Source organism: Aptenodytes forsteri, unplaced genomic scaffold (assembly GCF_000699145.1).
Source record: "Aptenodytes forsteri isolate BGI_AS27 unplaced genomic scaffold, ASM69914v1 Scaffold12, whole genome shotgun sequence".
NCBI lineage: Eukaryota > Metazoa > Chordata > Aves > Sphenisciformes > Spheniscidae > Aptenodytes > Aptenodytes forsteri.
This window is the reverse complement of record NW_008794161.1, coordinates 638,361-663,938: the sequence shown is the minus strand read 5'-3', so window position 1 is coordinate 663,938 and position 25,578 is coordinate 638,361. Positions and strand designations below refer to the sequence as shown.

General features: G+C 37.8%; 2 protein-coding genes across 3 annotated transcripts in view; one reads left to right on the top strand and one right to left on the bottom strand.

Moving 5' to 3' along the window:
* The first annotated feature begins 2,577 nt into the window (after window positions 1-2,577).
* The window catches only part of PI4KA (phosphatidylinositol 4-kinase alpha), a 63,634-nt gene continuing 40,633 nt past the window's right edge, over window positions 2,578-25,578 (top strand). The window contains exons 1-18 of one of the 2 annotated variants that reach the window (XM_019472513.1): window positions 2,578-2,706; window positions 3,950-4,043; window positions 4,729-4,817; window positions 5,332-5,404; window positions 5,734-5,993; window positions 6,673-6,739; window positions 8,748-8,896; window positions 9,507-9,572; window positions 10,609-10,705; window positions 11,103-11,294; window positions 12,066-12,166; window positions 12,908-13,037; window positions 14,097-14,229; window positions 14,909-15,004; window positions 15,749-15,932; window positions 16,875-16,978; window positions 17,989-18,157; window positions 21,927-21,977. In XM_019472513.1, the coding sequence (XP_019328058.1) occupies window positions 2,608-2,706; window positions 3,950-4,043; window positions 4,729-4,817; window positions 5,332-5,404; window positions 5,734-5,993; window positions 6,673-6,739; window positions 8,748-8,896; window positions 9,507-9,572; window positions 10,609-10,705; window positions 11,103-11,294; window positions 12,066-12,166; window positions 12,908-13,037; window positions 14,097-14,229; window positions 14,909-15,004; window positions 15,749-15,932; window positions 16,875-16,978; window positions 17,989-18,157; window positions 21,927-21,977 (2,154 nt within the window). In that variant the 5' untranslated portion in view covers window positions 2,578-2,607. The remainder of the gene's footprint in view (window positions 2,707-3,949; window positions 4,044-4,728; window positions 4,818-5,331; window positions 5,405-5,733; window positions 5,994-6,672; window positions 6,740-8,747; window positions 8,897-9,506; window positions 9,573-10,608; window positions 10,706-11,102; window positions 11,295-12,065; window positions 12,167-12,907; window positions 13,038-14,096; window positions 14,230-14,908; window positions 15,005-15,748; window positions 15,933-16,874; window positions 16,979-17,988; window positions 18,158-21,926; window positions 21,978-25,578) is intronic. The other variant, XM_019472514.1, reaches the window with a different exon arrangement.
* SERPIND1 (serpin family D member 1) overlaps window positions 24,971-25,578 on the bottom strand; it is a 9,112-nt gene continuing 8,504 nt past the window's right edge. Inside the window, exon 5 of the mRNA XM_009280857.1 lies at window positions 24,971-25,475. Coding sequence (XP_009279132.1) covers window positions 25,284-25,475 — 192 coding nt within the window. The 3' untranslated portion in view covers window positions 24,971-25,283. The remainder of the gene's footprint in view (window positions 25,476-25,578) is intronic.

Genomic DNA, 25,578 nt, shown 5'->3' with positions numbered 1-25,578 from the left:
AGAATGTTTGTGCCGCGTGGGTGGGGAGGGTGGCGGGTCATGGCCGTGTGTGAGGTGGGGGTGTCCGGGCCGTCTCGCTTGGCCCTGTCATGCGTGGGGACCTGTGACGTGCGTGGAAAGCGGGGTCAGAGCCAGCGCGCGTGCCCGCGGGTGGGTTTGTGCCCCGGCCCTGCGGGAGCTGTGGCCGCGCCCGTGGGAGGCCAGGCCAGGCCTGGCGTGTCCGCCTGTGCCCAGGAGGATGCTGCCCTCCTCAGGTGAGGGCTGTCCTGTGGCCGTGGGAGTGGGCTCCGGCACGCCGCCTGCCTCCGTGTGTGTGTGGGGGCTGCTGGGCTGTGTGGCCCATCTTGACCCAAAAATGCCGTCACGTCGGCACAGCAGCCACGGCCGGCGCTCTCGGAGCAGCCCCCCCGTGTCCTCGTGAGGAACGTGGGCCCTCACAGCGGCTGCACATCCCTGAAATTTGTGGAACATGGTCTTGTAGGTGTAATTAGCTTCAGCCTAATTAGGGCTGGTCACTCTACTCCACGCATCTGGTTAAATCCAAGCGATGCAATCAGCTCAAGGTAAAATGTGCGTGGTTGGGATAAACATCTATATCAAATGTAAAACCTGACGGGGGATCTCTCTCTGGACAGTTCCCCTCGTGGGTCTCCGCTGCTGGCACAGAGCAGCTGGCGTGGTCCAGTGTTGTGCTGCTGCGGGGAGGAGAGATGGACAGCCTGGTGTTTCGGGAGTTGGCTTCTCTGAGCACGAAGTGATTGAACTGCTAAATTGCCTCGTGCAATAATGAAAGATGACTAAATTGTTGAAAAGCACAGCTCTGTGCTGATGAAAACTATAGTGCTTGTTCTTGGCCAGCTGTTGCAGGCTTCTTTTCTTAGTTCTTGTTCTGGAAATCTACCATTGGTCTGACAGCCAACTGTGGATATTTTTTTTAAGCCTTGCTGTTGGTTCACTAATATCCAGGGGTTTATTTTCTTTTTTTTTTTCCCCCCCTAGTTTGAGAGACTACAGTAGGAGTTAAATGATATTAATGGTTCATATCTAGCTAAAGTTATTCACTCATGTTATTGCAAATATTAACCTGATGTGGGACACATGCATCAGAAGTTATTTTCCAAAGTTCATATTTTCTCTGCTGTATTTTATGTTGAGCAAGAGAATTATTCGTGTTGTGTTAGATTTTTTTCCCCCCCTAGTTTGAGAGACTACAGTAGGAGTTAAATGATATTAATGGTTCATATCTAGCTAAAGTTATTCACTCATGTTATTGCAAATATTAACCTGATGTGGGACACATGCATCAGAAGTTATTTTCCAAAGTTCATATTTTCTCTGCTGTATTTTATGTTGAGCAAGAGAATTATTCGTGTTGTGTTAGAGGTCATGTAATTATGAAGTCTGGCAGTTTAAGGACCAGAATCTTAAATTCCACTAAGCATCCAGTAAATTCTTCTAATCCTCTAGGGAAATAGTTTCTTGGTTTAGAAATTGCAAGGTGGGTTGTTTAAAGAGTTATCTAAATAGGAAGTAACTTGACAGTCAAACATAGGTCATTCAGACATAGGTATTTATTATGACGGTCCTTTTTAGGTAGTATTTATTAACATCAAGGAGATTTATAAAAAGACAATATGCTTGTTGCATTTTCCCTTTCTTAACAGTTCCATAAGAAAACAAAGTATTTGGGACATCTGATATATTCTTTAAATGTGTGTTTGCTGGGTATGGAGTGAAGTAATAGGTAAGTAGTGAGAAAATAATAGTTCTGGAAACTTAATCTGTTATGTTAAAAGGATTTGAGCAAAAGTCATACTCGGCTAGGTAACAGTTTATTGTTCAGCGCTGTATATGAAGAAGGCATCGGTGCAGCTGTAACCAAAACTCCATCCACCTGTTTTTTTATTTACGGGAATTGAGTAAATATGATATATGTGCCTGCTGCATATTTCTTGCACATCCAAAATGCCCAATGAATTAGTGGAAGGAAGGCTTTGTTGTACCAGGAATGCAGGAATGAGCTCTGTAGATGTGATGCTCTGAAAAGTTTCAGAAATTCTCCTGAGATGTGAAAACAAACAAGCTTGATCAAGTGTTGAAGAAAACTTTTAAATCGACCCGTGTTGTGGTAAAAATGTTTGACATCTACTTGAGATTTTTCTGTCTTTTTCTAGTTTCTGTCATTCATCACTCTGTCCTAGCCCTTAGATGCTTTCGTTAAGATTGATGATTAAAGGAGGGTATTGTGGCCATCTGTCTTCCAGAAGAGGGAAAGACTACTGTCCACCTCAAACGCAGGAGGTCTGAATGAGTCTTGAAAACCACAGCCTGTCAGCTCGTTTTTCTGCTGTGAAAATATTTGCAATTGTATTGGTGCTCCCCAGGCCTGTTGCTCAGCGTGCTCTAGGGCATGGACGTGACGGCTAGCTCTGCTCCATGAAAGAGAAGCTGGGAGCTATTTGCATTGCTTTCCTCGGGTCTGCTGGTGGATTTTTGAAAGACAGTTTTAACACAAGTACTGTTGTTCCCTTGGATTATTTTGACGCTTTCAGTCTCGTTCCACTGTTCTTTCCCTCCACTGTTTTTCAGGTACAAAAACTGCTCTGTATGTGTCCAGTGGATTTCCACGGGATTTTCCAGTTAGATGAACGTCGCAGAGATGCTGTTATTGCTTTAGGAATCTTTCTAATTGAATCCGACCTTCAGGTATTTTTCCCACTTAGGCTATAACTCTATTTAACTTGAAAGATTTTGGATTAATTCAAATGTAGTTTTTCAGTGAATGAAAAGTTGGTATTTACTATCCATAAAAACAAATAGGAAGATCAGAGATACCAGATGGATGTAGGCAGGAGAGCACAAGGAAACAAGGACAATACTGATGAGAGTGATAGACAGTAGTCATGGCACTGCCACAGCCAAACTGCTGTCGTGTTTTTTGGTCATCATAACTTAAGGAGAGGAAGGAAAGGCGTTTCAGGAGGATTTGCTCAAACCATATGTGTCATTGCGTGTTCTTCCCCACATGCTTCTAAATGACAGGTATGTTCCACCATACTCCTGAATGTCAGGTTTGTAACAGGCCTTTTCATGCCTGGCACTAGCCAGGATAAAAAGACAAACAGTGCACATAGGCTGCATTGTATACGAACATCCCTTTTGTGTCTGTCAGCCTGTTTATGACAAGCTGGTTCTCTTCCCTTCGAACTCTGGCGTGGTGTTTCGTGCAGAGGAAAGGAAGCATATACCGAGTCCTAGGTCCGAAGTCATTAGACCTCACTTTAATTTGTTTAATGTTAGGGTTTGCATCAGGCCTGAATTTCCTCCTATTTAGTATCTATTTACTATGATACAGCTTGCATGTATATTATTAATGTTGTCCTTTTTACATTTTTTGTAGTATGAAGCTTAAACAAGGCAGCTGTATTCATGTTTCATAGCATTTTTACGATGTTTTCAAAGCCAGCAGTTAGTATTAATTAATCCAGCTCTATGAGGAAGGAAAGTGCTATCCTTTGATTTGCAGATTGGGAAGCTGAAGTGTTACACAGATGTGTTAAGTGACTTGCGTAAGGCCATGGGATGGATCACATGTACTGAATTGGGACTAGCACTCTGAATTTTTAGCTGCCTTAAAATTATTTTGTGACCTTGCTGTAAACTAATAAATTGTTTGGGTTTAATTACTGTTCTGGAGCTTTTTTCTCCAACTTTTACTGAGAATCAGCTGTTGCCTAGAATGAAAGGATTGGATTTATAGCACTGAATTGGTTTACTTTCATTTGTCTGTGTTGAAATAAATTTTGCAATATTTGAGAAGCCTGTGGAGTAATCATTAGAAGCGAGTTCTGTGTGTGGTTAATGTAGTCTTTCCATGTCTCTCAAATACCTTGAGATGATATGGTTCAGCTTTTCTTCTCCATTTTAAATAGAGTATTTTCCTCTTTAGCACAAAGATAATGTGGTTCCTTACCTCCTCCGACTTCTGAAGGGTCTTCCCAAAGTCCAATGGATAGAAGAAAGCAATGCACGGAAAGGCAGAGGTGATGTTTGGGTTTTTTGATCGTTCTCATGGAATGCCAGCCAGGAAAGAGACATAACAAAGGTTATTCAGGACACGGTACAAGGGCGGGTGATAGGTCCTGCTAGGTTCCTAGCTCCTGACTCAATAGCTTTTAACACTGATTTTCTTTAGAAGCAAAGAGGAAGTTGAATAGCTCTCAACTTTCTTGCTTGACTGCTTTGTGATATATTGAACTTTCCAAATCATTCTATGCTCAATATATTTTGTTACTAAATTGGAGAAGATTGTGTAGTAGTTAGAGCAGGAGAGTGGAACCCGAGATTTGTACGCTCTACTTTTGGCTTTGATGCTTAGTTGCTATTTAAACTACTTCATTTCTTGCTCCCTTAATATCTCTTAAAATTAATATAAGAATACTTTTCCACAAGGGGTATTATAAAATTTAATTCTTTTTTCAATTACTTGAAAGCCTGGAAAAGTTTTTAATTATTAAAATTATTCTTTTAACATTTCATGCTGAAATTATGATGGTTAGAGTGTACTTCTAAATTTTGTATGTAATACTATATTCTTCTACAGCCTCTCTCAGAACTGTATGACATGGGAATCACTTACGTCTTCTTGCTTTATGATTATTTGCTCTTTCTATGTTGATTCTCTCTAACAGTGCTCAAGTGGCTTATTTTCTGTCCGTTATTTTGCAGGCTTGCTTCCAGTTGCAGAAAACTTCAGCTTCTGCTTGGTAACGTTGTTATCAGACGTTGCTTACAGGGATGCATCTCTCAGAGAGCAGGTAGAGTTTATTTTAAGTTTGTGATGATGTAGTACCCAATTCTCCAATGCTGCAGTACTGACAAATGTCTAGAGAAGAGTACACCACAGCTGCTTTCTTTTCTTGCAGAGGGATTGGTTGCTTTACCGTGTGTACTGTTGCATTATTTTGCTTGTGTTAATTAATAGTCAGGTACCTAGAAGATATTCATAAGTCTGCTGTTACTTCCAGGTGTCAAAGGGTGTCACTCGCTGGGCCCAGAGTTTTAGAATTCAGGTTTTGATACTGAAATTAGGACTGCTGCAATTTTATTCTGCTGGTACATACCAGCTAACTGCAGACTTTACAAAAGAAGCTCTGTAAGCTGAGTGAAGGCAATATACTTTTTTTAGTCACATAGCATTAAAAAAAAAATCTTTACAGAGGTGCTTACGGTAATATTTGCAAGTTTCATTTGTGTTGTAGTGATCTAGTATAAGATAATAGTATCTCTTTACCAAAAGGTTTTTTTTTTTGTCTGTCTTGATTACTTTAGATTTTGGATGCAATTCTACAAGTAATGCAGTTCCTGTTGGGAATGTGCCAGACCCCGCAAATGCATGATAAAGGTACTACTAAATTGTTGCTATACTTGTAACTCCTGTCCTCTGAACTTCTTTTGTGTATTCTGTATATCAGGATCACTCCTGAAAAGTGAGCAGCTTTTTCTTTCGACTTTTCTTAGCACATATTTATTCTATTTGTTGCTGACTGGTAAATATGGAAGCAAGAGAAGTGTATTAATTTGCGATGCCTTCATGGTTTTTCTTCTACTTGCACAAATAAGTCTTTGCAAAGCACATGAGGCTGAAACAGTTTAGTGAAGTGGTAGCAAAACTGTGAAGAGGAAGTTCTAAGTTACTGTTAATATACTGTTATATGTGTTTTTCTTTTCCAGAATATTTATGCAAGTATGCAGTACCCTGCCTGATAGGAATTTCTCGAGCCTTTGGTCGCTACAGCAATTCAGAGGAGGCTCTCCTTTCAAAGCTTTTTCCAAAAATTCCCCCTCATTCCCTGAGAGTTCCAGAAGAGCTTGAAGGAATTCGCCGACGATCTTTTAACGATTTCAGATCAATTCTTCCCAGTTCTCTACTCACTGTTTGTCAAGAAGGAACACTAAAGAGAAAGGCTAGCAGCGTATCTAGCATCTCACAGGTTTGTATGACTTGCTCTGTGTTGGAGTCAGTGCTTAGATGATTTTGTGGTCTTGGTGGAGTTAAGAGCCTGGATACGCACACAGTCTCTTAACACATTATTTGACCAGATAGAGAGACCTTTACTTTGGTTCTGCAACTGAGTTTCAAAATAATTTTGTAGTTTCTGAGCTACAGAATTATCAGTGATAGTTAAACTAACAACTGTACTAATAAGTCTTCACACGGAACAATTGGCAAATCCTATTCCTTGTGTTATTCTCATGAAAAAGCATTGTAATGTATATCTGCGAATTTGGGAAGCTGGCACTTAATGGCTAAAGTTTTCAGAAGTGCTGAGGATACATGAGCTCTCACTGGTTTCACCAGGAGCTGTGGATGTTCGTTGTCTTAGGGGAAGAATGGATTCAGATGCCAGTTTTGAAACCACAGATTGTTACTAGCATAGTTTCATACAGTACAGGAGTCATCATTCTGATCTCTAGTCAGAAGCACTGAACTAGCTTTTTTTAACTTCCCATTTTTGGTTGGAATTGAGCTGTTAGGCCTGGCAATACGTAGTTCCTGTTAGTTTTGCTTGAAGCTCTGTTTCATTATAAAGTGTATGAACCATTCTCTGGAAGATTTTTTCAATGTTTTATAAATAGTTTTTAAATTATGGCTTTTGTGTGATGTTTCAGGTTAGTCCTGAACGTGGAATTCCCCCTCCCAGCTCTCCTGGAGGATCTGCAATTCATTACTTTGAAGGTAAATTATTTTGCAAAGGAATAGTGTGTGATTTGGGGGTTTTGGTGCTATTTATGGAAAAATAAAAACCAAAATCATTTTGACCCCTTTCTCTGCCCTCTAGAATTCTTATAGTAGTTCTCTGGCACATGCCTGCTAGGATTCTGAAAAATTTTGGGGTATAAAGACAGTAGGAAGTCGTTATTAACACCAGTGGTTTCCAGGTTCAGTTGTTTCTGGCAGGCTTCTGAGAGACATGATTTCCTTACTGCTAGGCTGTGCCTAGTACTGAAGTGCTTAATTCAGCTAGGCCAAAAACATTTCAGGAGATTAGGCTGAGTAACTTTGAGAAACAAGTGTTAATATTGTGCCTCACTAGACAACTACGTTGTTGGACTCGGGTCTGGAATTTTGAGACCTTTGGGGCATGTTGTGTAAATCTAGAACAACTGCTCCATTTGCAGTAAACGTGATATGGGTCATTGTGTAAGACCTCGTAATTTGCTGAACTGAGAAATAATAAAGCAGACACTGAAGTTGAGTGCTCACTAATATGTATTAGTTACTGTATCGTATAAAGTAGAAACTTGAAAAATTTTCATGAATTAATATACAAACTCTTAATCACTGGGTTTTGGTAGAGCTCTAGCTCTGAGTTCTATGTCAAAGCAGGGCGTAAAAATAAACTGTTTTTCATGACTCAAGTGGAGGACTAGCTCTGCATCTTAGGTGTTTTGGTGTCTGTCTCTGGTTTTGTCTTGCCCTTTGAGGTTTTTAACAGTTCGGGCATTCTCTGTTTCTGGGTCATTCTCCTCTCTTGAGCCCTGGCTTAAATTAATTTCTTCACATTACTTTTCTTTTTCCTTCATGTTAATATTTGTAGAGGCATCTGTCTTCCTTAATCATATGATTATGGGATTGCAGGGTAATTAAAATATCATTCTTAAACTGCCAAGTAGGAAGAGACCTGTTTGTCTTCTGTCTACCTTGTTGAACCAACCTATACTTCTTCAATTTTATGGTCTTCGTGTTTTGCATTTAAAAAAAAAAAAAGGCTGCAAGTTAGGGAGAGACTATAGTAGTAGAACAAAAATAATCTTAATTAAAACTATAGGTGGATAGTGGACAACTTTGTAAAAATTTCAGAATCATTTTAATTGTGTCTCTAGCAGAGTTATGATTATTCTGATCAGGATTTTATTTTCAATACTAACTTCTACCATATATTTCAGATACAGGCAGCCCTTGTATTATTTCCAATGATATAGTTTGTGATAGTCTTACTTTCTGAAGAAGATAAGTAATGACCTTGTTTTTATTCTGGCCAAGGCTAACAGTTTAGAAAAAAGGACTGAAAACATTTTTGTTGTTGTTGTCAATAAATAGCGTTGCTTGAAAGCCTATTAATCACAAGAACATTACTTTAGCACAGGCAGCTAAGTACTTTAAAAAGGCAGAGGTGTAATTTCTAAAGTGGAAACAGCGCCAAAAGCAGTATGCTTAGCAAGTTGTTTGCTTAACAGAGTACTTGAATCTGAAAAATAATTCAATTTCTCTTTGCCTTCAAACTGCAGTAGTGAATTGGTGCCTCTTCTAAAATGAAAGCTGTGCCACGTGTTCATTTGATCGAATATAGGGGAAAACCTTGCAAGATAGTTTTGACTTAACCTGTTCTTTGCACCTCTGTGCTTTTGAACAAAATGGTGTTTACAAATGTTTTCAAGCAAATGTACATCAGTAGTGTGGGAAGACTTCTTGTCAGCAGTGTCTCTGACATGGACACAAGTCATTGAAATGAATTCTTCCATTGTGATTATAAACTTCTAATGAACAAATGTACTTTTTCATCATAGTTTTCTGTCTTGATTTACCAGTAGATTAGCTGAAATGTCCTCTTGATAGCTTGCAAGTTAAAGACTGTACCTGTGTTGGAAATAACTCTTTAGTAGTGACCAAACATTACCATTAAACAAAGTTTATAGATCCTCTCTCTCCCCAAACTTTTATTTCTATTATCTTTTCTGATCAGGTTCATACCTTCCTGATGGGAGTGCACTGGATCCTGATTATTACTTCTCTACAATCAGCTCCAGCTTTTCAGTTTCTCCTCTCTTCAACGGCATTAACAATAAAGAGTTTAACATCCCACTGGAAATGCTTCGTCAGCTGCTGAACATGGTATGTGATGGGTTCTTATGAAGGCTGCAGTGAGATTGCATTCTAGATATTTGTGCTGGAAATAGAAGCAGTTTACATTTAAGCTTTTAGAATTGCAAATAAAAAGACGGTGTTTGTCTCTCAAGCTTTGTGTAATCTTATTTTTATGGTATTTAACATCATGCTTCAATAGTATTCCTAAAAGGCTCTCCTATGAACCATGAAGAATTTGGGAAATCAAATGAGTTTATGTCAACTTCTTCCTGTTTGAGTCTTGCAGACCACTTGATCTGAGATAACTTACATACTGCTAGTTGCTGAAATAGAAGATTCGTTTTTGCTGTGAGAATGAGACCCTTTTCTAGAAGGGTTTAGTTGCTGGGAATTCACACAAGTACAGAAACTACTGGCCCTGTCTGCTTCCTGCACCAGCTATTTTGGAACAGCACACAGAGGCTCAAATATATTTATTCTTGTTGCAGCCAGAAATTCTTGTAGCCTTAATTTCATCTGACACTTTGCAGTCCCGTGACTTGTGTTTTCTGTGCATGGGCAAAATTGTATTGTCTTCCTAGCTAGAGTCATCAACAGGAAACATCCTTTCTTTGTGTTTTATTTTTTTCCTCCATAGGTAAAACAGATCGTTGGAGATTCTCTGCTAAAGACCTTAGATGCAGTTGTAGCTGAAGTTGCAGAGGTATGTTTTTTCAATTCCTTTTCCAATGACTTGAATACTTTATTTTTTTTTTGTCTTAATAATAAGTAATTGGAAAATTAGTCTTTTACCTATGTAAGGTATGCCTTCTCTTTGCAAAACAATACTAATTTCCTGTTTGAACTGTTCTTTCAGTGGTTTAAATCTAGCCTTGGACTGTGTAAAATGGGGGGGTGAAGGCAGAATGTTTTTCACTAACATAGAAGAAAATAGTTATTCTCTTAAAAAATGAACCATTTTCTTACTTTAGCTCTGTTATCCTCCTAAATTACAGCATTGGTTGCCCAAAACTGGTTTACTGTAGACTAAGGTCTTTATTTCATATTACAGTAACATTGTCTTTTTTCATGTAGATAAAATGTGTTGGTTGTTTTCTTTTTCTGGCTTGGAAATCACTGCTGCTCTTTTAGGTGTCATTTCTACAAGTTTAATCGTGCTACAGTTTGTGGACCTTTACTTTCAGAGGTGGCATGCTTGTTTCTGTAGGCCTGTGAGTCCTTGTTCTCCCCTTCCCTGGGTGCAATTCTGTAACAGCCTCCACCACATTTTATGGAGTTAGCCTCATCTCCTTGGGGGCGTAAAGCTGTCTTGAAAAGAGTATGTGTTCAATTGTGTAGGAAAATTACTTTGCTGTTCTCGCCAGCCTTTCATCCAGTACTGCCGTATTTAAAGAGAAATAAACCGCTTCAGTTTCTCTTTTTGCTGTCTCAGTAAAATGATAGGTTTGAATCCTCCTCTTTTTTTTTTTTTTTTTTTTTAACAACACTGTTGGAGAGAACGTATATGTGCTCTTCAGATTGAAAGTGTGACTGAATCTTACTTAATGCGCTGAAAGGCTGTACTTTTTCTTTTGGTAGAAGTGAGGGAAAGCTGTGAGGTTACTTCTGGTACCTGTTTTAAATGCTTGTTTACATTGTGGAGGAAAACAATTATGTGACTGGAACAAGAAGATTTATTTATCTATGCAATGGAAAATACTTAATTTTGAATCTAGCAGGTTGCTTCTTTTCTCTTTCAGACGGGTGCTAATACAGATCTCTATTATAAAACATTCAGTGACCCTCTTTATCTTGCTCAGTTTAAAATGCTGAGAGACACATTGTACTATATGAAAGGTATAGTATTTTTTTTTTTTTTAATTTATCCTTCATTATGTTTAGGATCCAAAGCGTTGTCTGCATTGTGTTGAGTGCTTGAACATAGGGGTTTGCATTTCCTGGGAACTCCGTGTATGCTGTAAAATTTGTATTTTGAAATGTTTCTATATAAAAAAGGTGCTATGGAAATAGAAAAAAAAAAAAATATTTTGAGCACCACTAAAAGGATTAATAGATGGCATTTCGATTGTCTGCTTACTGGTGGACTTGGCTATGAAATCGATCTTTTTGGTAGGGGATAAACTTTATGAAATAATTTCATTTATAACATAGCAATGGATTTTATATACGCTGCCATTCTGATACACTGACTCCCATCCTTCTAGTATAATGCTATTTCCTTTTATTTCTTTAGACCTTCCCAACTCATTTGTAAAGGAAATCCATGATTTTGTGCTAGAGCAATTCAACAGCAGTCAATCAGAACTTCAGAAAATCCTTCATGATGTGGATCGACTGCACAATGAACTGAGTCCTTTAAAACTGCGTTGTCAGGCTAATGCTGCCTGTGTGGATCTCATGGTGTGGGCTGTGAAGGATGAACAAGGTAAAAAATGCTCTTTGGTCTCTGGAATGTGTCTTTTTTTTTTTAAGTTGTAGAAGTACTTACAAGGTCTCTCAGAGTAGATGATGCTCAGAGAAATATAAAATAAATTTCAGTAGAATACTTTTTGCTATTAGAATACAGGAGTAAAACTTCCATCAAAAAGTTGTCAAATTAGTTGGCTAGGTAGTTAAACATCTCTTCATAGAAATGGAAACAGAAACATCCTATTGGCTTATCTGCAAGAGATGGTATAATTGCTGCATTATGTGCAGCTGCTTATTTTCTAGTTTGTTTTATGTTTTTAATTATTGCTCTTAGTGTCTTAAATGCTTCTCAGTCATTCTTTTAAAGAAAATGGTTTTTTTTTCATTGCTAACAGGACCGGGAAGCTCCTTCTCCCTTTTTTTCTTTTTTTTTTTTTTTTTTCTTGTTGTATAATTCTTACACATCCTCTGAATATGTGAAGGATTTTTTCCTTTGGACCTTGCAATGCTTAATTTCTGTCAAATGTGAAGTACGCTCAAAATCAACTTTAAGTACTGTTGTTCTTTCTATCATAGTGTTTGACAGAGCTCTCTGGTGCAGATACTAAGTTTCCAAAGCTGTTTTCACAGAAGCAGCACTAAATCTCTTTGAGGAATTGTAGTATGAGGAAAGTGAAGCTGATAAATTTTCTGCATTGTTTTAGAAATTCCAGTAAGCATTGGGTTATGTGTGGCCTAATAACAAATCTGATAAACATAAATTTTTCTGTTGGATTTTTCGTTTAAGGTGCAGAAAACCTGTGCATCAAGTTATCAGAGAAGCTGCAGTCGAAAACCTCAAGCAAAGTCATCATTGCTCACTTGCCACTGCTAATTTGCTGTTTGCAGGTCTGTCTTTACAGTATTTGACATTACTATATCAGTGAGTGAGAATTTGGGGAGTCTTACAGGTTGCTAGAATAACACTTTCTATCTGCTATTTGTATTGCTTTCCATCAATGTGTTCTATGTTTGGATTTTAGAGGTCTGGTGTGGAAACTAGAACTGCAGTAGAGTAGTGCTTTCAAGATTTCCTTAGCTCAAATACTTCTTGAAGAATAATATTCATGAGGCGTTTTTAACCAGTATTTAATTTCTGAAATACTTAGCTGCTTAGTCTGTTACATAAACAGTTAAAATACTGGGACTGGCAGATCACTGAGTTTTAATACTAAGACTTGGTTATTCTAATTTTTATGTCTTCTTATTGGGCACTTAGTCATAGTCTTACAAATGTGGTGTTTTCCACCACATAGTAAATAGTAAATTATTAGGATTCTCTAAATGTTGGAACTTGTCCAGTAACTTTGTTTTTAGAGAGTGCGGTTCATTTCATGTAACTCATGTGAAATCACCCAGGAAGAGAGCAGCGAGGCTTGACTGGCATGACACGCTCTAGGATAACCTAAAAGAATTAGAAGCTTGAAATGTCTAAATCTTCCGCTAAAAATTGAATCCCTCAGAACTATGTATGGTTTGTTTTGGTTTGGGCTTTTTTGTATTGAGCTGAAGTTGCTAGCTAACAGTTGAAATTAAAAATTGTGCGGTTATATTCTGAAGCTATGTTCCTTTTTCTTTTTCGTTTTTTAGGGTCTAGGTCGTTTGTGTGAGAGGTTCCCTGTTGTGGTTCATTCTGTCAATCCATCCTTGAGAGACTTTCTTGTGATACCTTCCCCCGTGCTTGTGAAACTTTACAAGTATCACAGTCAGTATCATACAGGTAAAGGAAAAAAGGCCATGTTCCAAAGGATGTGCTAGTGATTGTTTTCCAACTTACATGGCTTTTGGATATTTTCTGGTGATACAGCTGTAGGGGGAAATGGAGATGCATTTGTGATTTTTTGGTGTTTTTTTTTTTTTTCTTTTTTTTGGAGGTGGAGAGGAGGAATGCAGATCAAATTCTGGTAGAAGTGTATCTAAGGGCAAGCAGTATATATAGAACTAAATTTTATCCTAGCAGCAATGTTGTTGTGCCTCTTCCACTGAAACCAAGGTAGTGTTATCTGAAGCACTTTTGTCCTGAGTGAGATCACCAACAACTGTAGCATGATACTGCAGTATTGAAGGTTGTATTATTTGTGTCAACGTCCTGCACTCAATTCAGAGCAGTTTGCTTAGAGCTTTGTCTGCATCGGCCTTCAAAAACCTCCAGCAACAGAGATTCTACAACCTGAGCCAGTGCATAATTATCCTCACAGTGGGGGGGAGGGGGGGAACCACATATCCAGTTGGAACCTCCCTTGTTTCAAGTTATGTCTGCTGTGTTTCATTCTCCCACGAAGCCTGCTTCTGTCTTCTTGGTAACCTACTTTACACTTTGGAAGGCAGCCGTTAGGTCTATCCAAAGCCACCTCTTCCACGCTGAACAAGGCTGTGTTCTTCAGACTCCCCATACAGGTCCTGTGCTCCAGCCCCATGACCATCTTGATGGCATTTGGCAAGTTTTTTGTTGTTGTTTTTAAACAACAAATTTTTTTTTTCTTTCCAAAAAGAAAATGTTCAATTTAAATCACTTACTAATGCAAAAGCTGTATTGTAATGCTAAAGCAGAACAGGTAAAATGAGAACTGAAGGTGACTAAATTTAGGAATAGTTAAATGCAGTAATATCTTACATAGCTAGTGATAACACGTGCACTTCCAAAGTTCTTCAGCTCAACTCTCTGAGCTGTAAAGTAGGCTGTTTTGCACTCACCAGATATTGCTCTGCCTGTGTGCTCTCATCTCAGGGGAAAAAAGGTTTTTCAAATGGTGTTGATTTCCATACTCTGTGTTCTTAGTAGGTGGTAATGACATCAAGATTAGTGTAACCAACGAGCATTCAGAGTCCACTCTGAATGTAATGCCTGGCAAGAAAAGTCAACCATCCATGTATGAGCAGCTGCGTGACATTGCCATAGACAACATCTGCAGGTAAGAGAGAGGCTTGCACCACGTTGGAACATGTGTTCTGTTTCTCTAGCAGAAAAGTATTGTGACGTTCAGAAGGTGCTGCTCTGTGCTGCTATAAAGGCTTTTTGCCTTTTTTAATCATGACTTCATTTTCCTTCAGACATCTCTTGGTTCTGTTTATGTCCTAATTGTAAAATAATAATTCAGTCTCATTGTTTTGCTTCCTACATAGGTAATTCATGCTAGTCACCATTTTGATACTCAGTGGGGTTTTTGTTTTCTGCTTAGATTATCATGTTGAGTGAGCCTCCTGTAACAGAAGGATTGTTATGCACTCAAATGTGGGCAGTGTAATGATTATTCTTCCCTTCTAGATAGCTACAGAGAGCTGGAGCAAAGACAAGTAGTTGGTGACTAGAGACAAGGGATTAAAGTTTCTAAAGCAGTGGATTCTGAACTTACCTTATTGCATATCCCCATCTTTATTGTTGCTGGAGAAAGCAGCAGTAGAAACTCCGCTCATTTTTTAAAATACATCTGCAGCGTTCCTAGGCAATCAGTTCTTATACTTCAGTATAAACTTTTTTCCCTTATACCTGGTGTGCATTTACAGTAGTAAAAAGTGAAAGGTTTAATTCATGCCTTTTTTTTTTTTTTCCTCTGGCTGTTCTAGCAAGTTTTCTGTTCATTGTTGTTCCAGATGCTTGAAAGCTGGCTTGACTATAGATTCGGTGATTGTTGAGGCCTTTCTTGCCAGTTTATCTAACCGTCTGTACATCTCTCAAGAGAGTGATAAGTAAGTTGTTAGTCATCAAACCCATTTTTCCTTCACTCAGTGAACCTGAAGCTTATTCTAAGATATAAGTACGGGCAGCATTATTTTAGAATTAAGTGTCTCTGAGATAGTGAGCTTGTATGTGGGGTCAAGATCTTCCCATGCAAATCTTTGCAGAGCTGAGTCCTTGTTTTCATACTGAGAGGTATGGATTCATTTTTATCTGATTGAATCAGCAAATCTTTGGTGAGTATTAGCCAATTTTGAGTCCTAGATTGAGTGATTCTCTCTGCTGTATCTGTCAGGCTTCAGCTATCTTTTAAGGCTTGACACAGCTTGTCACTTGTGGCATTTGACTTACTTCACTTCTAAGAGACTTGCCAACCATGAAACCTCCAAAGGGAGGTCCTATAGTAGCTGCTCTGACTGTCATGTCTTAATGTTTTGCAGTTCACTTTTGCCTCTTTTTACTGTTGTTTCTAGAACAGTTTGTTCATGGGTTAGTGTGGATTTCTTGGATAGTGTGTTTGTGGGTTTTTTTGTTTTTGTCTTTTATTTTGAAAACCAACTTGTGCAAGTATATCTCTAATGTTAATGTTGGGAGTAGATGGGAATATGGAGTGGCAATATTAAAGCTGTTAGTGATGTTTAAATTTAGTATATGAACTGTTTCTTACATGAAATATAACCATGCTTGGAGGTCTTGATAATTGTTGAACAGTTACATGTATGGTTTTGGGGTTTTTTTGTTTGTTTTTGTAACAGGGAAGCTCATTTGATTCCTGACCACACAATTCGTGCTCTAGGGCACATTGCAGTGGCACTGAGGGACACCCCGAAAATGATGGAACCCATCCTACAGATCTTACAGCAGAAGTTTTGCCAGCCACCTTCTCATCTTGATGTACTCATCATTGATCAGCTGGGCTGCTTGGTCATCACTGGAAATGTAAGGAAAGAACTGGCCAAGAGAGTCCCAGTTCATGATCCCTTTCCTCTAGTTAAAAGGAAACGTATTTTAGAAACTGCATTTGCAGAAGTTTTTTAAGGTTTTTCTTTTCTTCACCACAGATATGGGCTTGTACAATCCTCATGCCTCCGTGACATCAGGAAACAAAAGCTAATTAATAATGTGTAAATTGCTGTCCCTGTAAAGAACATTAGTCCCCATAGAAAATAATATTTTTTTTTTTTAAAAACCCAATGTTTAAAAAACTCTTAGAAACTGCATTTGCAGAAGTTTTTTAAGGTTTTTCTTTTCTTCACCACAGATATGGGCTTGTACAATCCTCATGCCTCCGTGACATCAGGAAACAAAAGCTAATTAATAATGTGTAAATTGCTGTCCCTGTAAAGAACATTAGTCCCCATAGAAAATAATATTTTTTTTTTTTAAAAACCCAATGTTTAAAAAACTCAGTGTTTTCAAAATCTACTAAGAAGTTTATAAACTTGGCCTATGTTCCAAATAGGTGCCCATTATCTTTTTTCATATCAGTAATTAACTTTCAAAGTCTTGTTGGTCCATACATTTGAAAGTATAGATTGCCTTCTTCAGTCATACAGGGATTAATTGACTTACCTTTTCTGAATGTAAGTTGTGCCTCTGAGTGAAGCAATTCATTGCCAGAACTCAGGAGCCTGAAAAAAAGTTTTCCATCAGGAAGGCAGAGTTAAAGAACTTAATAAATTTTATGAAATTTGAGCAATTAAAAACACTAATGAAAGCACTTCCACTGTGTGCTTAGTGGAAGCTGGAACTGTTGCTCAGGCTATGACTAGATACCTATCTGAAGAACTTTGTAATACTTAGTGTATTTTACAGGGTTGTTCTTTAGAGAGATTGTATTCAATAAGCTCTACTTAGTGATTTGTTTGGGTTTTTTTACAGCAATATATTTACCAGGAGGTGTGGAATCTGTTTCAGCAAATCAGTGTTAAAGCAAGCTCAGTTGTTTACTCTGCCACAAAAGATTATAAGGATCATGGATACAGGTAACACAGCTGTGTCCCTTAAATGTGTGAATACTATATTGAATATCCTTTATGGTACATCAGGGATTTTCACTTTTTCCTAGCATAAGTTTTAGAACGAGGTTATAAATAGTCCTTTTTTCTTTGATGTTAAAAAGTAATATATTAGTTTAAAAATAGTAGCACTTCATAATGTAGGGATTCCTAAAAATGTTTTTCACTACAGGTACTGCTGTAGTACTACCTATTTCTACTAGAAACTACTACTAGTTTCTTTTTTCTCTGTAAGGAGTTAACGTTTGTAAATGATAATTGACATTGATGACTTAACGTTATTTGTATCTAGAGTAATTAATCTCTTAGCCTAAAAAAGCTCAGGAAGTTCCATTGGGGTTTTTTTTTGTGTGTGTGTGGTGGTTTTTTTTTTAAATGCGGTCCCAGTACTTGTTAGGGATTAGATGGAAACCATGAACAATTTAATTCTTAGTATGTAAGTATGCATTTTAGTTCCTATTATAATTGAAGATTATCACTGATTTTGTTGGTAGTTGGGGTAGGCTGGATATCTTTTAATGTAGTATGTGAGTAACTGAGAGGACTATTCCTGTCAATATGTTTTAACATACTGTCTGACCCAATGCAATCTCAGCTTTAACAGTAACTGATACTAGTTCTGATTCTGCTCAAGAGCTTTCCCAATCCAGAAGCACAGCCCTCTGCTGCTTCTTGTCTGTAGCCATATCAGCTACAGGGAAGTCATTTCCTTTTGGCTGTGACAGCATCAAAAATGAAATGTCCTCCAGAGGCAAAGTTTACAAATAGTTTTTCACTTAAATACTGATTGCATTTCAATTATCAATAAAGTGATGTGCCACTATCCATAAAAACAAAAAATAATCCCCCTGAAAAAAACTCGGAGTGAAAAAATGTCAGCAGCCTTATTACAAGAGTTACTATCAGCATTATGAAGAAAGTACTGAAAATATAACACTTTGTGGAATTGCTTCTTCATAACTGTTCTTTCTTCTCAGACACTGTTCCTTAGCAGTCATTAATGCCCTAGCTAACATTGCTGCTAACATTCAAGGAGAACATCTTGTGGATGAACTACTGATGAACTTGCTGGAACTGTTTGTTCAGCTTGGGCTAGAAGGAAAGAGAGCTAGTGAGAGAGCAAGTGAAAAAGGACCAGCATTGAAGGTAAGATATTCACTGTTTTTTAATTGTATGCAGCTGTGCATTTATATGGATGGCACTGCTAAACATAGTCTTCTGTATGCTTTTTGAACGAAACCCACACCCTTAACACATACAGAAAAAAATCACACTTCCTTAAACCTAAGAATGTGTTCTGATCATGGAATATGAGTGCAGGTCTATAATGCCGTTCAAACACCTAATGAATCTGTGTATAGTATCTGAGATAAAGCAGTAGTATACCTATTGTTCTGCTGAGCCTGATTTTGTGTGAAGCTGAGTAAACTGTCTGGAGTGTTGCGCTGTTAGAGGCAGAGCTGCGAAGAGAAACACGGAATGCTGACTACTGAACTCCTCTTACTAATTCTTAAAGTGTCTTTAGATGTGACAGAATTCTACTTCTAATTTTAGTAGTGTCATAGGATCATAGGAAAACTCAGGTTGGAGGGGACCTCAAGCAGTCATATAGTCCAACCTCCAGCTTGAAGTAGTCAGCCTGTGTCATCCTGATGAATCCTGAATTGCTGTTATGAGTGGGTGCATCTTGATTTTTTCCAAGATCCAAGTTGATGCAGGCCTATCTGTCTAGGCTTATAATGGAAACAGTGCAGTGAAGTGAAAATTACAAATTTAATAAAAACCCCTGCTGATGTTTAGGGGTGCTTTATTTAGAGAGCAAGTTTATTCAAAAAGCTTGTCTAAGAAAGAGGAGACTTACCTCTTAGATTAATTTGTGTGGTGGGAATACTTTGCAGAAGAGTAAATTTGAGTGGTTTTGCTTTAAAATAGAGTTCTTTTTAAGTGCCATTTTCAGTTGTGATTTGTAAAGTTTAATACATACTGGCCTTTAAAAGTCTATGAGAAGGTCTGAAAGAGGAATGTCTTTAAATGCTAGCTAAACTTTTGCAGGAGCAGTTTATATACAGCTACTTTATTCACTCAGAATTCTCTGCTTTTTTTCTTATGTGAAGACTTTTTCACATCACTTCATACTAGCTTTTCTTCCCATTTCAGTAAAGTATCCAGAGTACGTGATGTGCCCATTCTACTGAAGAAGCAAACAAAAATCTCAGCTTTTCCCACAATACCTTCCTCTCGTCTTTGCTCTGAAATACACTTGTAAATAAGCCGTTAACCTTGACTTTTGTTCTTGAGATAAATATTGCTGTTTGGAAAGCAAAATGTGGTTGCTTCCTACTCATAAAAATCAGAGCCTTCCTCCGGTTATGTTCCTCCGTAGTGTTCAAATGCTGTAACCTCTTGGCATTCATGCACTTCCTTAGAATAACTTGTAAAAACTCATGGTGTTTGATAGTGGTTCTATATACCAAAAGTACACTTGTATGTTTTAATAATTCAAATGTGTTCATACTGGAAAGTTTTCTCAGAGATGTGGTTTGAGAGCTGTTCCCCGCTTTTTAGGGCAGATAGGTAACACTTCCTTTTGAAATAGGCACGTTTTCCTAGTACTGAGGGGAACAATGTGGGGTTTTTTTCTTTCTAACCTCTTTTCTCCCCTTCCTGTGCATACTACATTTTAATAGTACTAAGTTCTTTCTTTATCCTTTTAAGGGATGGGTGAACTCTTTTGGTAAATCCCTCTGAAATGAATCTGTTTGCTTTGAAGATAGACTGCATTTAATCAGGGATGCCAACTCTTCCCTTAAAAGGGAACTAGGACATGTCTAGAATCTGCTTTTCATGAAGTCTATGGTGGATAATTTCTCTCCACGGTTTTCATAGATTCTTTTAACCACAGATAAATGAGCTGAAATGGTGAAAAACAGATTGTAAACATTGCTCTAAAATGGCACTTCTAAATTAGGTTCCACCCTCCTCCTTTCAGGAGTATTTTTCTATTGTTTCAGTTTTGGAATCACTATGGGAGACAAACTGCTGCACTGACTTAAAGCCACCTGCAAACGGAAAAATGTGTGATTGATTTAACATGGATTTGAGCTAGGAGGCAGTGTTTCTTTATTATGAAGATACTGATAGCAGTTTTCACTAGAACACTCTTTACTCAACGTAGAGTAAATGTTATGAAAGGTATTCTGAAGACTGGGTTACGTCATTTTCAAGAAGAGATAAAGTAGGTAAAACACCGCACATGCTGTACTCCCCCCAAAAAAGCAATTTTTTTCTTTGATAGCTTGCCTATGTCCTCTGCTTCTCAGCATACCTTTTTATGGACTTAAATTTGCTTGCTAACCATTAAAATGCTTCAGTGGGTTATTTGTTCTGTTTTAAACCAGATTTTTCAACCATGCAGAAGTGGCTTCTGTGAGGGGAAGAAAAATAACTGTTTGGTTTTTGGGTTGGTTTTTTTTTTTTTTTTGCTATTGCTGATAGTTAACATGAATGTCCCCTGACTATGCCCAGGGATGGAAGTCATTGCATCTTCTTCATCCTCAGTGCCATATATTATCATAAAGAGGCTGATACTCCATTTTTGTAACAAAAATGCTAGTAGAAAAGTGGAGTTTCTACAGTTCTATCTGTTGGTGTCATGTGCTGGGTTCTGGCTATCGCAGTTAGCCTGCACCTCTACTCTGACTCTGCAGCAGTTTGTCATGTGCAGTGGACTGTCCTGATGCTAGCAAAAAAAATGTAGTGACTTTTTCCAGTTGTTCCTACCCCTTAGAGTGATGTGAGTGCTGTTCTTTTATTCCCTTCAAAAATATTTAAGGGTCCATCTTTTGTTTTGCTTTATCTTGGACACTACAGGAAGGATAGCTAAAATGTGTTTTAGTTGGGTTGTGTCATTATTGTTTCATCTGAAGACTATTTGGCTTTGTTTCTCTCTCTCTCTCTCTCTCTCTCTTTTCTTTTCTTCTTTTTTTTTAATTGTTTCCTTTTGGTTTATTCCACGTCATGCAAAGCTGTACCCTGTTAGCATGTCTGCCGTGCCCCCTCCCTGTGGGACCAGTGGTCTCTCTACCTGGTGTCTGTCTTGTAAGGAGGAAGCTGGAGAGTTCTCTCCCTCCCAAATCCAATGTGGAAGGATATGGGAGGTAGGGAAAGATTTTAGAGAGGAGATGTCTCTGAGCATGGTATCTGTGCTGTCACTGTTTGCCTTCTCAGAGAAGGCGAGAGACAACGTGCTGTGTGCAGTCAATGTTTTCAGTTCTTAAACACTGTATTTGGCCAAGAACAAACACACTTGTATAGAATGCAATTAAAAAAGTCTTAATAAGTCAAAGGAAATATGTATTTTCCTTATGCTTCTTATATTTCAATGGAAAAAGCTGCTCCCCGTGCTTAAATAAATTCTTGAAAATGGTGTCTTTTTACAGACTTGTTATTTTTGGCTTCATTTTGGTAGTAAAATGAGACTTTTAGTAAACATTTGATGCTTGTCTGTAGCCACCCATTTAGTGTGAGCATTTTTCTTGCAGTTGTTGGACGTCAGAGTAGACGTGGTATCAATGAATATTTCCCCCCCGCCCCTTTAGCTCAAGGTATAATATCTAAATTCCAAACATAGAAGACCCTGTGCTGGAAGGGGAAGAAAATCCCTTCAGTCGTCTGTGAGGAGCCACCTGAAAAGCTTTGTTGAAAGACTCCAGGGTGTGCCCAGTCCTGTGGATTTCTGGGGTGCTCTCTTGGCCACCTCGTGCACATCTGTTTGCAAGATACAGAGCTGTAATTGGCAATGTATGTTTTCATTTGCATAGACAGTAGGAATGTTCGATGCTTGAAATATGTCTTGTAGCAGGTATTTTAGAAATGCTTTTGTAGATGTTTTGATAATTTCCTTTTTCTTTTCCAGGCCTCCAGTAGCGCAGGGAATCTGGGTGTGCTTATTCCTGTTATTGCTGTGGTGAGTATCCAATGGTTGGGTTGTTGCAAACAGAATAATTTTTCTCACGTATATCAAATATCAGTGCTATTTCATGGTCAAATGGTTTGATTTAACAACTAGTGCAGAAGTAAGCATCCAAGAGAAATATAATAGTATTGTAAAATAATATTTCTTGCTCTAAGAGGGGGGAAACATTTGTTTAATAATGACATATCTCTTAAAATAATTAATCTTTTGTGATTCAGGGTCAGATTGTTGCTAGTCATGAATTCAGGAGATTGATGAGCTAAATAATACCCCAGGGGATATTTCTTTGAATAGTGTTTGGCGTGCAATGTAATAAACAGCACGCATCTGTGGCCTGAGGAGAAAAGTGAAAAACAAAAGTTAATAGAAACAGAGTTAAAAATGAATCCTAGTTTGGCAGCACAGTGAATTCTACTTCTTAAAATAAAAAAAAAAAAGAATCATTGAGAAAAGGGGAGAGGAAGGGGAGGAAGTGTCCTGTGTCCTCTGAAACTAGAATTGGCTGTCATGCTGAAAGCATTTTAGGAAATGTGCAAGGATGCTGATGTCCATTTCAGATTCATTTATTTTGATATATATCTGTTTTTGGTCTCAGATGGCAACTTTTTCTGGGGGAAGATTTTTTTTTAACAAAGTATAACTACTAATTCAGCCAAAAATTGATGTGCAGCTATTCTAGATCTCCAACAGAAAATTTGATACACTTGAGCTGGGTTTCCAAGTCAGCAGGACTAGTTGCCTAACTGCTGTAGCTTTTACAAAAAACATCACGTCTAAAAGATCCGTAGACAAACTTAAACTTACTGGAGGGCAAAAAGCATCATGTCACTTTCTCCCCTGCTGAAGTTGATTTCTTCTGTGGAACTTTTCCTGCCCAGCTAGTGGGACAAAAGGGGAAAATGTATTACGTACTTGCAGTAGGCATGCCTACTTGTAACTTGCTCATACTGCACATCCATTAACAAGCAGAAAAAAATAATTCATTTCATACCCTGCCCTCACAAACCTCTTTACTGAAGCTTTTCAAAGAGAAGAGCCTAAAATTAGCACCAGTTAAAGATCAAAGAACTGTTCCTTCCCTTCCCCTGTCTCTTCCACCAGTTTCCAACATAAGCACTTCCTGAATTCAGCAGTGATCACAAGGGCCAGATCCTAGCTTTACAGAAATGTGTTTATAAATGTCTTGGATCTCTGCTATTCAACAGCTGCTCAGTTTTTGCATGAACTAGCCAGTCCTGTGTTGAGAGATATGTTCTAGTGGGTAGTATTTTTTCGCTGTCAGTAATGCCAACACTGATGTGAGTGAAAGCAGGATCATTCCTTGCATACTGAGAAAAGATTAGTGCTTGTTAGAGACTTAATGTAAAAGTTATGGGCGTACTTTTCTGTTTCAAATTTTTATTGATGATATATTTTTTCTGAATAGCTGGTGATAACTGCATTTTTCTTAACCAATGTGACCTTTAAATAGAGTCAGGTAGTGCCAGAATCTGAAGCAAGAGTTAATGGTTACATTATGGTGGTTGAAGCAAATATTTGACTTTCTTGCACAATGTATGAAGATCATGAGTTTTGAGCAGTAGCTGATGTGCTTTTCTGCTTGACCTCTTTCCCTTGAATAATTCCTGTTACTTAGATCTCAAAAAAACCATATTGCGGATGCTCCAGCTCATTTAATCACTGGTAAACTAATTAAATCTAGGGCATGAATATTTAATCTTTTGAATATGCTTTTCTTTTGGAATGTGCTTTTCTTTTTGAATATAGATAAAACAATAAAATGTGTATATGAATGTTAATGATTTCTGTTGTGAACCTTCAATACTGAAAATTGTCCCCCACATGGTGGGCTTATAAGTAAGCACAATGTGAGACAGGAATAGAGAGAAACATCTGAGCTTCCTATTCAATATCAGCTCTTCATCATCCTTCATCATCTAATACCGATATTTCACTGGCTGTCATGTTAAAAAGCTTTGTGTATAGGGCAAATAATTGTAGTAGATGCAAAATTACAAATGGCAGTATATAAACCCAAAATGAAATCACTAAGTTAAACTTAATATTGGAAAACACCTTTTTAAGAGAATTCCTAATCCTTAAAATAACTTGGTTTATAGCTTAATTTGCATATTTCCGCTAACATAAGACAAATTTAGAATATGAGTATATTTAGATGGATACAATATTTGATACTGCAAATAATAATAAAAATACGCTCACTGGATTGTGAGGCACATTTTTTTAAAAGGTATGATGCAAAGGTGAGTATGTTCATTGGCTTTAATAACTTGAATGGAAGGTGCAACTCTGTTCCTTGTGCCGGGTGGGTAGTAATATGCTACAGAGCACAGATAAATTTTTCTCTTTTTCAAATGTGAAACAGGCTTTGTACAGCATTCATGTTGTTACCAGAATGATTCAGAAAGTTTACAGTCTTAGTTTAAGAATTGAAAGGTTTTGCCCATTGAACCAAGTACGGAGAGTGTATTTGAATTCTTAACAAACGTGATTGCTATAAATCACTCTCTTTTTGTAGAGAGGATTAGGTGATACTGAGCCAGTGAAAAAAAGCATTTTGCTAGCTGCTTGCACTATAAAAGGTATTCTAGTGATCTTTATATCTGGTTGGCCTAATTCTGATACCGCTTGTACTGATGAAGATCAGAGAACTGTATTGAAACGATACAAGTTAGGTTGGGGAAAAGTAGTGGATCCCTTAGTATTTCATTTCTCCAAGACATTTTTCTTTCCTCTTATTTGGAACAGTGGTCCATAAGGTTCATTGTGTGTATCAGTGTACTGAATGTTAAATGATGCAAGCAAAAGAAAGAATGTAGACACCTACTCTTTTTCAAGTTAGATTATGTAAAATATCCAGGAGAGACCTAGGTTTCTAAGACTGGTCAGGTATTCAGGATTTCCTTATTCCTATTTATTATAAATAGGCATCCTAGCACACATTTAGAGCTAAACTTCAAGAATCCAGATAGTCTAAATGTTTTATTGATTACATTTTATACACTGAAGTAGAACACAAAGTATAAGTTACTTTGTGATTTATTTTTTTAATACACTTGTATTGATACATGGCACTAACCATTTTAAATTGCAGTCAAATTATCTACTGCTATGAGTCCATTCATGTGAAACTACCTGTAGATAATATATTTTCTTTTGATACCAGTGGCTTTTGTATTAGCTAATATGACAATAAAATTTCCTTTATGATACTGGTATATTAACGTGTAATTATACAGCCCATGTATAACAGCGTGTTGGAGGTCTTCTCTGCTTTTAAGACTTGGCTGGGTTGACAACTCTACCCATGAACAGAAGGCAACTGGTACGATGTTCATAGATCAGAAACAAAAAGGGACGGTCGACAATAAAGCGAATCTGAGTAGAAAGAGGCATGAACCCGACGTTGGTTATTGCTCCAGCCTCTGTGCCTTCCTCATTCACAGTTATTGTGCCTTGATGATTGAACTGTTTAAACAAACAAAAAAAGGGAAACAAACAAAAGAGGAATTGAGGATCTCCTAAGTATACTCAAATGATGTGCTCACAGCCTCCCCCCCCCACCCCACAG